The sequence below is a fragment of the Poromitra crassiceps genome, assembly GCF_964638095.1.
Source record: "Poromitra crassiceps genome assembly, chromosome: 13".
NCBI lineage: Eukaryota > Metazoa > Chordata > Actinopteri > Beryciformes > Melamphaidae > Poromitra > Poromitra crassiceps.
The window spans coordinates 14,337,699-14,350,894 of NC_139644.1; the positions used below are offsets into that span (position 1 = coordinate 14,337,699).

General features: G+C 45.6%; 1 protein-coding gene across 1 annotated transcript; it reads left to right on the forward strand.

Moving 5' to 3' along the window:
- The first annotated feature begins 2,925 nt into the window (after positions 1–2,925).
- Positions 2,926–9,301, forward strand: tedc2 (tubulin epsilon and delta complex 2). Its single transcript, XM_083649929.1, has 9 exons — positions 2,926–3,226; positions 4,004–4,062; positions 4,193–4,799; positions 4,906–4,959; positions 5,113–5,191; positions 5,910–6,054; positions 6,605–6,700; positions 8,249–8,448; positions 9,026–9,301. The coding sequence occupies exons 1-9, from the start codon at positions 3,123–3,125 to the stop codon at positions 9,164–9,166; spliced, it is 1,485 nt and encodes a 494-aa protein (XP_083506055.1). The 5' UTR covers positions 2,926–3,122; the 3' UTR covers positions 9,167–9,301.
- Positions 9,302–13,196: the final 3,895 nt, after the last annotated feature.

Sequence of the window (13,196 nt, forward strand, 5' to 3'; positions counted from 1 at the left end):
TTGTTATGCAAATCGCTTGATCAATGGTCCGACAATATGTTTCCATTGATAGACAATTATAATATTGAATTATTGTCCAGCCCAATATTAAATGACCTCTGCTGTGTGGAGTTTCATGTGTCTCTTCAGGTTTCGTTGATCACCAAAACATTTCCCACAGACTGAGCATTTAAATGGCTTCTCTCCTGTGTGGACAACCATGTGTTTTGTCATGCTTCCTTTCTGACAAAAACCTTTACCACAGACTGAGCATTTAAATTGCTTCTCTCCTGTGTGGACTTTCATGTGTTCTTTCAAGTTTCCGTTCTGAGCAAAACTGTTACCACAGACTGAACATTTAAATGGCTTCTCTCCTGTGTGGACCACCATGTGTTTTGTGACCTCTCTTTTTTGATGAAAACCTTTACCACAGAATGGGCATTTAAATTGCTTCTCTCCTGTGTGGACTATCATGTGTTCTTTCAATGTTCCTTTATGACCAAAACTGTTACCACAGACTGAGCATTTGAATGGTTTATCTCCTGTGTGGACTACCATGTGTTTTGTCACATCTCTTTTCTGACGAAAACCTTTACCACAGACAGAGCATTTAAATGGTTTATCTCCTGTGTGGACACTCATGTGTTCTTTCAAGGTTCCTTTATGACCAAAACATTTACCACAGACTGAGCATGTAAATGGTTTATCTCCTGTGTGGACTATCATGTGTTGTTGTAAGGTTTCTTTACGACGAAAACGGGTACCACAGACTGAGCAATTGAATGGCTTATCTCCTGTGTGGACTCCCTTGTGTCTTTTCAAGTCTCCGTTATGAACAAATCTTTTACCACAAACTGAACAACTAAAGTGTTTATTCCCAAGAACTTCATTGTTTTTCTGTGAGTGTAAGAGAAACTTAGGTTGGCTAGTTTCCGTCCAATCCTCACTGTCTTCAGTCTCAGAAGAGTATGAAGTCTTGCCAGCACTGGCTGGTTCTAATGCTCCACAGTCCTCTCCATCAGCTTCTGTTTTCATCTGTTCAGTTGAGCTGCTGGCTAGAGGCTCTGCCTCTCTATTCTCCTCAGTTTGGCTTTGATGAAGCTGTGAGGACTGAGGTTTCTCTTCATCATCTTCACTCTTCACACGGACAGGAGTGAATTGGAACTTGGTGATATCAGCCTCCTCCAGCCCTTGAAGCTGCTCTCCCTCCTGACTGATCCAGAGTTCCTCCTGTTCCTCTTTAATGTGTGGGAGCTCTGGGTCCTCCTGAAGCTGCTCTCCCTCCTCCTGACTGATGCAGAGTTCCTTCTGTTCCTCTTTAATGTGTGGGGGCTCTGGGTCCTCCTGAAGCTGCTCTCCCTCCTGACTGTTCCATACTTCCTCCTTTTCCTCTTTAATGTATGGGAGCTTTGGGTCCTCCTGGTTCAGACTGGGGCTCCACTCCTGCAGCTCAGGGGGAACTTCTTCTTTAATGACCAACAGCTGCTGGAAGTGTGGAGGTACGGCTACTCTAGGATTTAAAACAGTGTCGAGCAGCTTTCGTTGTTGCTCGTTCTTTTTGGAACAAGAAGATAGCCTGATATCAGACTGAATGGTTAACTTGTTACACTCCATTTCCTTCTTCAGAAGCAGTCAACTCAGTGGAGTGGGTAGATCTGAAAGTCTGGACTCGGGCAAAGAAGCTTCCTCCTCGTACTCTATATTTTCTAGTTCACCAACGCTGTCAGGTTTTGGACATTAGACACACATTTCCATACAGTGACAGGAACCTTTCTTCCTGAATGTTTTACTGACAAACGTTCTTCTTCAAAGCCCAAAGAAACGTTAGCTCCATTAGCTTCGCAGCTAGCTAACTAAACCATTAATCTGAGTCCACAAGTGAGATGAGCTTCTTCTTCCTCTCTCAGTGCTAAACGGAGCCTCCTCTCCAGTTTATATATTCGTGATAAAATATCATCCATACATAGTCTTGTGTTGGTCAACTACAGTTGTAAACTATACTAATGAAAGGGAAAACATCTGTAATGTTAGACCATCAAGACACCCCAACTTCCAGTCACTTCCTGTATCTGTGGCACGGAGGTATCGCCACTGCCACACCTACTTAGGAGACTGGTCAGCCAATTAAGTTTCATGGCCGCGCCCCTTTTTGGGGGATAGAAAGAATGAATAGCCTTGTTGTGATGGTATTTTTGCCGTGTTTTTAGCTAGCATAGACAAAATACCAATTCATTAATTTCGGGTTCAAGTGTTTTTTTGGTTTGATAAACATGTCTACTAATTATTTTTGCGACCTTGCCCTAACCTGAACGGTCGAGATATATTAATAAATTAAGGTTGACTGGTCTGTCGTCATGTCCGTTCAGCCCATTGTTCAGCCTGAGTCAAAGAGGATTTCCGCATTCCCCCAAAAAGGGGCGCGGTGCAGGGGGTCCGGGCGCTAGTCCGACCTCCCGCTAGTCCGACCTCCCACTAGTCCGACCTACACTGCCATAAATTCGGCTGTGTCACCAAGCCGACCTTAGGTTTAGGCGTGGGGGGTGGGAGAGGTTAGGTTTTGGGTTAGGGTCTGGGGGAGGATAGGTTTAGGCGTGGGGGTGGGAGAGGTTAGGTTTTGGGTTAGGGTCTGGGGGAGGTTAGGTTTAGGCATGGGGGCTGGGAGAGGGGAGGTCGGAACAGCGAGAGGTCGGAACAGCGACATGGAACCCGGTGCAGTGCGATGACGCGGTGCAGTTCTGGTCTGACCACGCCCATATAGGAGACCGGAAGAGTACCATTTCAGTGGAGTGTCTCTCTATATTAAAAGTCCCTGTCCGAAGTCCAGCTTCCAGCCTTGCTGACGTACGACGTTGGGTCTGACTAGTGTCGGGTCTGACTAGTGTGTCTGACCACGTGAGACTACACGCTCGTCTCGACTCGCTGCCTGGAACTTCCGCATCCGTAACTTTCGCGGGTCAGGATGAAAAAGCCATGTGAAAAAGCCACATCGTCACATTTATGCCGGCCTTTCTGACCAATTTGGACATTGAGTGAACTAACTTTACAGTTTTGGTAAATAGTTTCTTGCGTGTTGTCACTTGTCACGGCAGAGCAACAAGTGCACGCACTGCAAACAAACACCACCACGAGACCACCAGCCCAGCATGTCACTGCTGACCGCGGTGGAAGAAGCTATCAAGTCATGCAAAGCTGAGCAAGCCAAGATTGAAGCCAACATTCATCTGTACAGGGAGATCTTACAGACCCTGTAAGTATGACCTACCTACCCCTCCTGTAACGCTCACAGTTTCACTCCTTTTGCCAGTGTCACCTACTTTGGGAATTTAAACTCAATTTAGTTACAACAAGTCCCAAACAACTGTGCAATTAGATGAAATATGGACTTCGTGTACCACAGCAACAGTTATTGAGGTGGTAAAGCAGGAAGTAAAGCAGGTGTAACCATTATGAGGGACCTGGAGTAGGGACACTCTGGAGTTACTTCCGGTCTGTTGCTGCGCAACGAACGGTAGCGTGGGGGGTAAATTTAACACTCGAGTTTCCCCCGCTTCTGGGTCCCCGTGCTGCCCGTGACGCGAGTGTCACTAGTATGGATAAATTGAATGTAACCAATGGAAAACATCAATATTGAATATGATGAAATGAGATAAGATTTGAGATACAAATGTAATTATTACAGAGAGTGACTTCCTCACCAAATTAAAACATGAGCCTGTTAATTACATGTTCATAATCTCTATAACTCTGTCTTTGCTGTTGACCTGGGCATTACTGCAGAAGTGGAACCTAAAAGTTGCCCTCAGTTGTGGGTGGTGTCAGGTTGCTGTTTGCTCTCATGTTGCAGAACCGGCGCTGTGGCTTAGTTGGTAAAGCGCCTGTCTAGTAAACAGGAGATCCTGGGTTCAAATCCCAGCGGTGCCTTTTTCAGAGCTCAGGGTTTGTGTGTGTGTGTGTGTGTGTGTGTGTGTGTGTGTGTGTGTGTGTTAGTGTTACCTTTATAGTCACATGCTGTATTTTCCCCCAGAACACCACAGACCAAGAATGTCTCCCAAGACTTTGAATTCACAGATGCTGCTGCTACAGGTAATGATACAGTTTAGTAAATTTCAGCGTTAATTATCTAATGCCGCCCGGGCAAGTAGAGACAAGGGAGCACTCATGGATAATAATGCTGTAACTAAATGACAATGGCATGTTTGTATACTGTGTTCAGAGCCAGACATTCCACCCGGGGAGAAGGAGGAAATAGAATTACTGGAGCGAGCGCTGGAGAAAGCCCTTTGGATCCGTGCTGGAACAGCACCTCCAAAGAAAACCGTTGACAGACATGGACAATCTGGACCCCACAAGGTGCCGGTTGGCGCAGTTGTCAGACCCAAGGAGGTTCCTCAGCTCTCTGCCACCTCTGAAGCCAATCGGACCTCCATCAGATCAACCTCCAAATCCACCAGTGTGGACAGAAAACAGCCCAAGAATCCTAGGATGCCAGCGTCTGGAGCTCCAGCTGGCCACCATCCTAGACAGTACAAACCCCAAGTGAATAGCAACTCAATCCAGAAACGTGTGGTCTCATCAGCTGATGCCGTTCCTCTCCGGGCGGCTAGGAAAGCGCCACAGGCCGTCTCAAGTTCTAGCTCCTCTGGCCAGGCTCAGTCACACGCCTCCATCACCTACTCCAAGTATGACGCCATTCGACGCGGCTCGCAGAGTGACGGGGAACCTCGCAAAGCCACGGCCACCTCCGTGCCTACTTCAAAGAACCCAGTGTCTGTTTCACACGCAGAGGGGACTGGAACTCAGACGTTGCCTCCACAGAACGGGTATGGTTTCACACAGCTGATCTGTGAAGATATCAAAGTGGAAAGGGATGAGCAGCTGTTTTGTGTGCTTTTGTAATAAGTCTGTGTACCCTTTGCCCCATGGCAGGATACCTTCTGAGCAGATAGCAAAGTGGACGTCTCTGAGGAGCAAGCAAAACAGGTGGCTACAATCAGTCTAAAGTGTGTGTGTGTGGGTGTGGGTGTGTCTGTCTGTGTGTCTGTCTGTGTTTTAGAATTTGCAAGATGTTGTGAGAATATGACGCCTCATTCCCCAGGCATGTCGTGGTGTTAAGTGTCTCCCTGGTATCTGCAGGTTGTGGGACAAAGCGATGGCGGTGCAGAGGAAGGCCGTGCCGGAGAGGAGTCACTTCATGGAGAGAATGAGAGCGACGGTCTGCCTCCTTTTGCTAGTGAATCAAAATACCTTACAAAGCCAGAGATATATTTTCCATCTTGTGTTATACAGTGGAATCCACTTATAGTGATCACGCTTATAGTGATCAACTGCTTATATTGATCAAAAAGCTTCATCCTGAATCATTCCTATACACATGCTGTTTAAATAATTCACTTATAGTAGTGATCGATACTCTGCTTACAGTGATAATTTTGGGCCTTGTCCCACCTGAGAACAACAATGGGAAAAATGTTTAAAACGACAGCAATTTTATTATTTTTTACTTACAAACTGCCAAACATGAGCCAATAAGATACAGCAGTGATACTCTGTGCATGTCTGTCTGGATATATGGAGAGATGGCAGCATCTCTGTCTGTGGAGAGATGGCAGCATCTCTGTACGTGAGACCGCTGTGTTTGAAACAGCTGGAGGCCTAACTTACTGTATGGATTTTTAAAGTCAATAACATTAATTTACTTTGTTATGTACTGTATCCATGTCATACATATACAAATGTCAATTAGACGGTAATCTGCATGAGAAATAAAGAAAAAGCACCCAGCTAGGAGAAAGTGGGACAGTGCATTACAGGACATTTTCATGGCAGATCTACAAATTCACAGTAGGAACTTATTAGTGCTCTTTCGGGCCCTTGAAAGTGTCTGGACAGCCGGTTTGCCCTCCTTGACCCTGTCCCTCTGGCCGCTTTAGTTCCCTAAGGATTGGCCTCGTGGCAGCCCAGATGGGACCAGGGTGCTGGTGGACAAGCTGACCCGCCAGGGGCAAGACCTGACCCGGTGCTACCAGACCACGCAGCTTCTGGCCAACCAGGCCTCGGCGGCTGGCACGGAACCGGGTAATAGCCCGAGTAGGGTCACGTCCACACACACACACACGCTCACACACTCACACACACGCTCACACACACACACACACACACACACACACACACACACACACACACACACACACACAAAATGGGAATAGGACAGATGGGGACAGACAAAGTGGGCAGATGACACAAGTGTGTGGGTTGAGGAAATGAGAACTTGGAATGAGACGTGGCAGTTTAATGGCAGGAAGTGTCTTTCTAGAGCGTGTTCGATTGATAGTCTCATTTTCTTCTATTGAGTTGTTCTTCAGCTCAGTGCCGCTCCTTCCCCTCAACTCATTAGCAGTTAAACTCCTCTCATTAGTCATTTGGCATCATTGGATTGAGAGTTTTATTTTTTATTTCTGTTGATAACAATTACAGTGAACAAACATGAGCCTAATTAACATTTAAACAATTAAACAAAGCGTCCACCATGCTGTTTTGTATAATAATGTTTCCAATCACTTTTGGAATTGTATTATCCTTTATCAGTGTGTCGACTGAAGACTTAACCGGATGTATTTCTGTGCAGGTGGCGAGGAGAACAAGAGCGAATCTTACCCGTCACTTGAAAGCCTGGAGGCGATGGCAGCAGAGCTCCAGCAATCTGCAGACGGGGTAAAAGGAGGTATAGGCATCTCGATTCACACTACACAGACCAGAACTGAACCTGAACCAAATGCCCCCCCTGAACCAAAGGCCCCCCCGGAATGATTCTAATGTCAACTTCATCATATAAGACTGTCATGAGCAGGAAAAGTGGCCTCACAGGGTTCCCATTGGTCCTTGAGATCCTTGAAAGTTTGTGAATTTGAGGGGTGGAATCAAGGCCTTAATGTTTTTGAAAGTATACATGAATAGACATGAGTCATTGGAAAGTGCTTGAATTTATACATCTTGTGGTAGAATAGAAATGGAAGTTCTTTTGATTATTATTATTATTATTATTATTTTTTACTTAACATTAGTAAGTAGGATTTGAATTTGATGTTTGAGAAGGTGTGGGAACCCTGCTTACAGTATATCATCATCATCATCAAACTTTATTGCAGACTCCACCATCCAAATAGACATACAGTCACATATAGTAAATAGACATAAAACACACACAACAACAACAACAAAAATACATTATAAGAGGCGATATATCACATATTAAAAAAGTGCTTATGCAAATTCAATAAAAGGCATCTAAAAATAAGAACAGTAAATGCCATTAAAATGCCATTTAAAAGTGCTTTATACACATTCTATAAAAGGCACAAATACCAGTGTGTCCACATATAGGATTGGTATCTCACAGAACTACACCTTGGGTTGGTCATATCATGCACTTACTGTGCCGTATGTCTTTGCCAGGCAGAGACTTGTGTAATAAAGAGGACATAGGTGGTGATGTTGTGACCCTGTGGTTGAATCTGGCCACACAGCTGTTTGAATTATCATATCTAGGTGTCAGGTTATCACTCACTCAGTACCTAGTGTGTAACATCAATTTAAATAAATTTCCATTGCCTCTTGACGATCCAATTAGAATCAAGCTGAATGCCCGGAGATTTTCCGTTCATCATGTGACAGACAGGCGAGGATTTTTAATTCTATTGACACATTATAGTCCCGGTGCCTTGTCAGTATGTGCCTCACAGGCAGCAGCGTCTGAGAGAAGAGCAGTCACTCTGCACAACTCTCTAACTCCCTGGGTCAGGCCGTGCAGGCTTCCATCTGGTGTTACAAAGTAACCGAATGCATTCCATCTCACGTCTTTGATCTGTAGCCAGTCATCATTTTTATTTGAAGATATTTCACTTCCTGGAGATGGTATTTGAAAAAGAAGACTGCAGTGAATAGACTTGGGGGAGATCTGTTGTGTGCGAGTAAACCTTTGGGCCATGCTAATGAGCTAATTCAGCCTCTCCGTCTTGACGACGTATGGAAAATGAAAACAGAGCCGCGGTGAAAACCTCGGTGCTAGATCAGTACTTTCCTTGGCCTCTGCAGAGACCCCCCCCCTCCCCCCACCCCCACCTCGTGACGGTGGGGTTTTATAGCGGTCTCTCCTCCCGACGTGGCCGGGGCGAGGGCCTAGCTATTTAAAGCTGAGGCAGCGCAGCAGAGAAACGTTTTCGGGTACGGTTGCTCACGCTCACGCTCTAAAAATAACCTTATTTTCCGTCAGAGTGGGAAGCATGGGATCGATGGAGGCCAGAGGGAGGATGTCTCTGCCCCGTCGGGCCCAAGGGTGAGTGGGGAGACGGGACGGGCGGTGCGCCCCTCCTCCCCCCCACCGTGTCTTACACAACGGAGGCGGAGCTCCGAGAGCTGGAGACGCTGAGGATGAGGGTGGCACTGCTACAGCAGCAGATGTGCCTACAACAGGTAAGGGGGTCGTGCTCTTCAAACGGCTGGAGAAAATAGAACATAACGAGTACATCAGACACTTCTTAGTTAAAGACCGTTAGTTCATTAGTAGGGATGGGACAATATATGGCAATTCAATATATATCGCAATAGAAAAATGTGACGATACGTATCGTGGGGCAGAAAATAATTAAATATTGGCTCCATTTTATTCTGCTGTAGTAATCACAGATGAGATACATTTCCCATCACAATTTCACAAGCTCTCAATTGAAATATTACTTACACTTGATAGTGACATTTGTAAATTGTTGTTCACATTAATTTGTAGCAGGCCATTGCCCTCGCTAGAAAGATTTGTCGCTCAGAAGTAAAGATAATTCTGCCCAGTTAAACTTTGTTGTAATTGAAGTTGTATTTCATGGTTGTATTGAATCGTGAACCGCATTATCAAATCATATTGCGAGTTTAAGCGTATCGGCCCATCCCTAATCTGTGAGTTCTTTTGAATGCTAATGAATAAAAAAAATCAATTTCGGTAGATTTAGCGAGCTCTATGTAATGTGCTGACAGTGTTTCCCTCCCTCTGTGACAGGCTCTGTCAGACACCCTGCTCCCCTCTGTGGTCCCAGGCCCCGGATGTCCCGACCCCACCGTGCTGAGACACCTGTACTCCCTGCTGGGAGAAGGAGGGCAGAGGTCCCCTGTCATGGTGCTGGACACTGAACCTGACTGACTGCAGAGCAGATTGTGTTGGAGCCTGAACCTGTGAATCTAGGCTCTCTGTGATTTTGTGTGCTGTGATAATCAATCTGTATTTATTCACTGACTTGTGCTGTGCAAAAGAAAAATATTCTCCTGATGTTTTCAAAGTGCCCATGTTCCAATTTCTAAATGATATCTGCATATGACCAAATAGATTTTTACAGTAGTTGTATGTTGTTGCAATTGTCTTCTCTTTGATTAAATAATCCTCTTTGAACAACTTTCACTAAAGTGTCAGTCTGTTTTTCTTAAATGTTAAATTGTTATCCTAGTGAGTAATATTTTAATACCTACACTAGTGAGTCATTATTTTAATACCTGCACTAGTGAGTAATTGTTTTAATATCTACAATGTAATGGAACAAACTTGCATGGAGACACTGACAAACGTTGCCAGCAGGTGGCACTCATCTCACAATAGAAGTAGACACAGGGAGCTGACTGAGTGATGTTCATCACCTTACTGGTGGTTATTATTGTTAATGTCAAAATGTTACATGTCAATTGGATTCAGTCTGTGTGAGCAGGATACCCATAACGACACAGGAAATATCACATGTCATGACCTTGTGTAATATAATATATATATATATCTCACTTATAGTGGTTAGTCATCTGTGAGCTCTTAGCCTGCTGGTCTGCTGATGCTTGATATGAAGGATCAATGCTTTTTGCACTGCAGACACAGCAAAGGTGCCATAACAACTAAATAGGAGTAATGTGAGTAATCATAGTGTATGTCTCACCTGCTCAATCAACACCCGTCCCCTCCACAAATAGATTGACCTTTGTTGAAGGATAAACCCATTAAGATGAATCATCTTGTTTTCAAGGGGTCCTTAAAACACAGACATTTTCAATGCAACAAACGAAGAAGAAAATGTCAGGTACACAAGAGACACGTATCATAGACCATAATCATAGACACATGCAAATACAAAGGCACCCTCGCCAACCCACCCATACCCTGTGCTGCTGTGCATGGATGTATGCTGATAAAAAAAATACATTGAGTTCATTTATGTTTATTTAGCACAATATAAAGAAAAACAAGAGAGATACTGGGCTAAAATGTTTATATTGTATACTACAAATGTATTAGGGTCAACTATATCGTATATGATAGTATTGTGAAAATAATGTGAGTATGCACATCTCACATAATATTATAGTAGTATAACATGTTATAACATTATATTACTACTTTCATATTAAGCCTATAGATTTAAAAACAAGGGGTAGGACTTGACAAGTATTTACTTCTTCCTACTCCTTTTCGGTCATGACATACAAATGTAAACTGCTTGAGAATTTGCTGTATATGCTGTGAACTCTAATGGACTATTCTTGCCTATATTTATTTTATTCTTTATCTTTGTTTTGTTTTGTTTCTCCCACCATGTTCGACATAAATCTAATCTAATCAAATAATAAGGACACATGTTATGAGGCTCATCATTGGTAACCTGACGCTGCCAGATGGATGTGTTTGCTATTCCAAACTCATGTATGCATGACAGACACATGGTTTGGAGACTAAACTGCCCATATAGGTGTCGATGTGAACGGGATCTGTTATCCTGGTGATGGACTGCCGACCTGTCCAGGGAGTTTCTCTGCCTCCTGCTTAATGTATTCAGGCCAGGGATGGATAGGCTCCCGGCCCCCTGTGACCCTGAACAGGAGGTAGCAGGAAGAGAGAAAATGAAAAGCAGAAACACTCCATGATGGATGTTTTGTGCATGCTAAAGTAGCAAACACGAGCTCATTGGCAAGCAGACCTTCAGATCCGCCCACTCCACCAAGTTCACTGCTTCTGAAGAACGAAATAGAAAATTTGAAAGGGAGTTGAAAATTCAGTCTGATATCAGGCTAGCTTTTATTCAAAGCGCTTTACATTTACCCATTCATAAACAGATGGCGGCAAGGTACCACGCAGGGTGCTGCTGGCGCACCCATCGGGAGCAATTTGTGGTTCACTATCTGATTCCTGCCCAAGGACACTTCGACATGTGGACTGCAGGAGGTGTGGATCAAACCACCGACAACCCGCTCAAACCTCCAGAGCCACAGGATGTAGTTGAGATCAAACCAAGTCAGCTCCTCTCACATAGAACATTGACACCCGTCATGGTGTAGTGTTTTCCTTTCATGCTGAGCGCTTTGTGTCTGGCAGAGACTCGAGATGAGATATTTGTGCCCACATACTGCATCTCACATACTGCCTCTCCAATGTGAGGAAAAGGATATTGCTTCTGCTTGACACAAATGTGATGTGAGAGATGTGAGGGAGGTGAGGGAGGATGTGCGAAGTAGGGGGGCTCGGAGAGGCCCTAAAAGCCCCACAGATGACGTGTAGATGGCGTGGTCTGCGCCAGACTGGACGACAGGTGGCGCGGGGTCCACACACAGCAGGCCGTGGGTGTTTGCACCCTGCTCTCCCCAACGCTCACGTACACACACACACACACACATCCAAAGATGGCTGACTCACAAAGTCAATGGTTCAGCTTCTCCGCAGGCTGCCAGCTGGAAATGGCAGGCTCCCCTGATAGAGAGAGAGGGGAAGAAAAGAGGACAAAAGAGAGGGAGAGGGTTAGTTCAGCTTTGCAAAGCCTTGGGCAGTTATCAAGATTGCATGTTCCCTGTGTCCAAAGCCACGCTTTCATGCAGTCCAACTATTCCTGGCTCAAATGAGAAGTGCGCGGGAGCACGTTCTCAAGGCCTCCTCTGTGTGTTGGTGCCAGAAATCGTTCGTCACTATTCTGGATTCCGCTCACATCCCAGTCTGTAATGGGACAATGTGCAGCAGCAGGCTGCTCCTGCTCCTGCTCCTGCTCCTGCTCCTGCTCCTGCTCCTGCTCCTGCTCCTGCTCTGCCCGGAGAGAGAGTCTTGAGGGCAGGTCGTGTGAATGTGAAGGGAGCAGAGGAGGCGGCCAGGAAAACCTCTCCAAGTTCACGTCAACACAGCACGCAGGTCCCCGTGGGAGTGGTGCCTACGCAACTCGCCCTTCCTGTGACCCGGCTGCATCAGCTGCTGCCGCTTCCTAGGCCCTGGCTGGCTGTCACCATCATCAGCGCTCGACCACTCTCCCCCGGCCCGGCCCGGGCCGGCCAGGTTACGCCTGTCCCATTGCCTTTGTCCCATTTTTCTCATGCATTTTTTTGGGTCACATAATTTCCATGGAAGTGGCTTCATTTTCTTTCCCAGCACTTTCACAGAATCCAATAGCCTCCACATTCCTTCCCATTTTGTCCACTTTTTGTAATTTTCTCATTTTCTCCCCTCTCGCCCTTCTCGCCCGCTGAGATAACGCCAGTCCAAGTGCAGTTCCACAGAAACCAATTAGCGCTACCGGGAATCCACTTCACACACAGGCCCGCTCCTCTCGTCCTCATTGAACACACGTCTTGTCTCCTGTGCTCTGTCTTTCTGTCTGCCACCCCCTCAGCTCATTCACATTCCACCTCTCTCTGCTACTCCTGCTGTTGCTCCTCCACAGCTCTGTTGCCATTGAACCACAGCAGAGACCACCGGGTCCGTGCGATCATCACTTAGCCTGCATTAGTGTTTATTATTCGATTTGCCCCTCTCCATTTCGCCCCGGTCTTGGCCAGCTTCCTTCTCCGCCGAGCAGCATATTTCTGTGCAGGAGAGACTAGTACAGTGTCTTAACTCAAGCTGCAGGTATCTTGTGTGGCTGGAGGCGCGTCTGGTAATTGCATGCAAATATTAGATACAAGAATCTGTGACTTGCGGGCGTTGAACAGCAAGAATCCTTTTTATTGATGAGGAGAAAATTGTTATTTGGATTTCAGGTTTCAAGGCCCCCCCACCTCTCCTCTTTGGACCCCATGATGGTTCAAATCTGTACAAAGCTTTTAGATATGGCATTTTCTAGATACATGAAAAGGTCAACTTCATTAGTGACACAGCATTCCCTGCATATCAGACCTGTATCATCACATCACACATATTACATCCTTTGATGCACTTTAGT

Excerpts from the sequence above, each read along its gene's own strand:
- tedc2 (XM_083649929.1), top strand. The coding sequence starts at position 3,123 with ATGTCACTGCTGACCGCGGTGGAAGAAGCTATCAAGTCATGCAAAGCT. Across the intron at positions 3,227-4,003 it reads AGGGAGATCTTACAGACCCT|AACACCACAGACCAAGAATG; the intron begins GTAAGTATGACC and ends ATTTTCCCCCAG. Across the intron at positions 4,800-4,905 it reads ACGTTGCCTCCACAGAACGG|GATACCTTCTGAGCAGATAG; the intron begins GTATGGTTTCAC and ends GCCCCATGGCAG.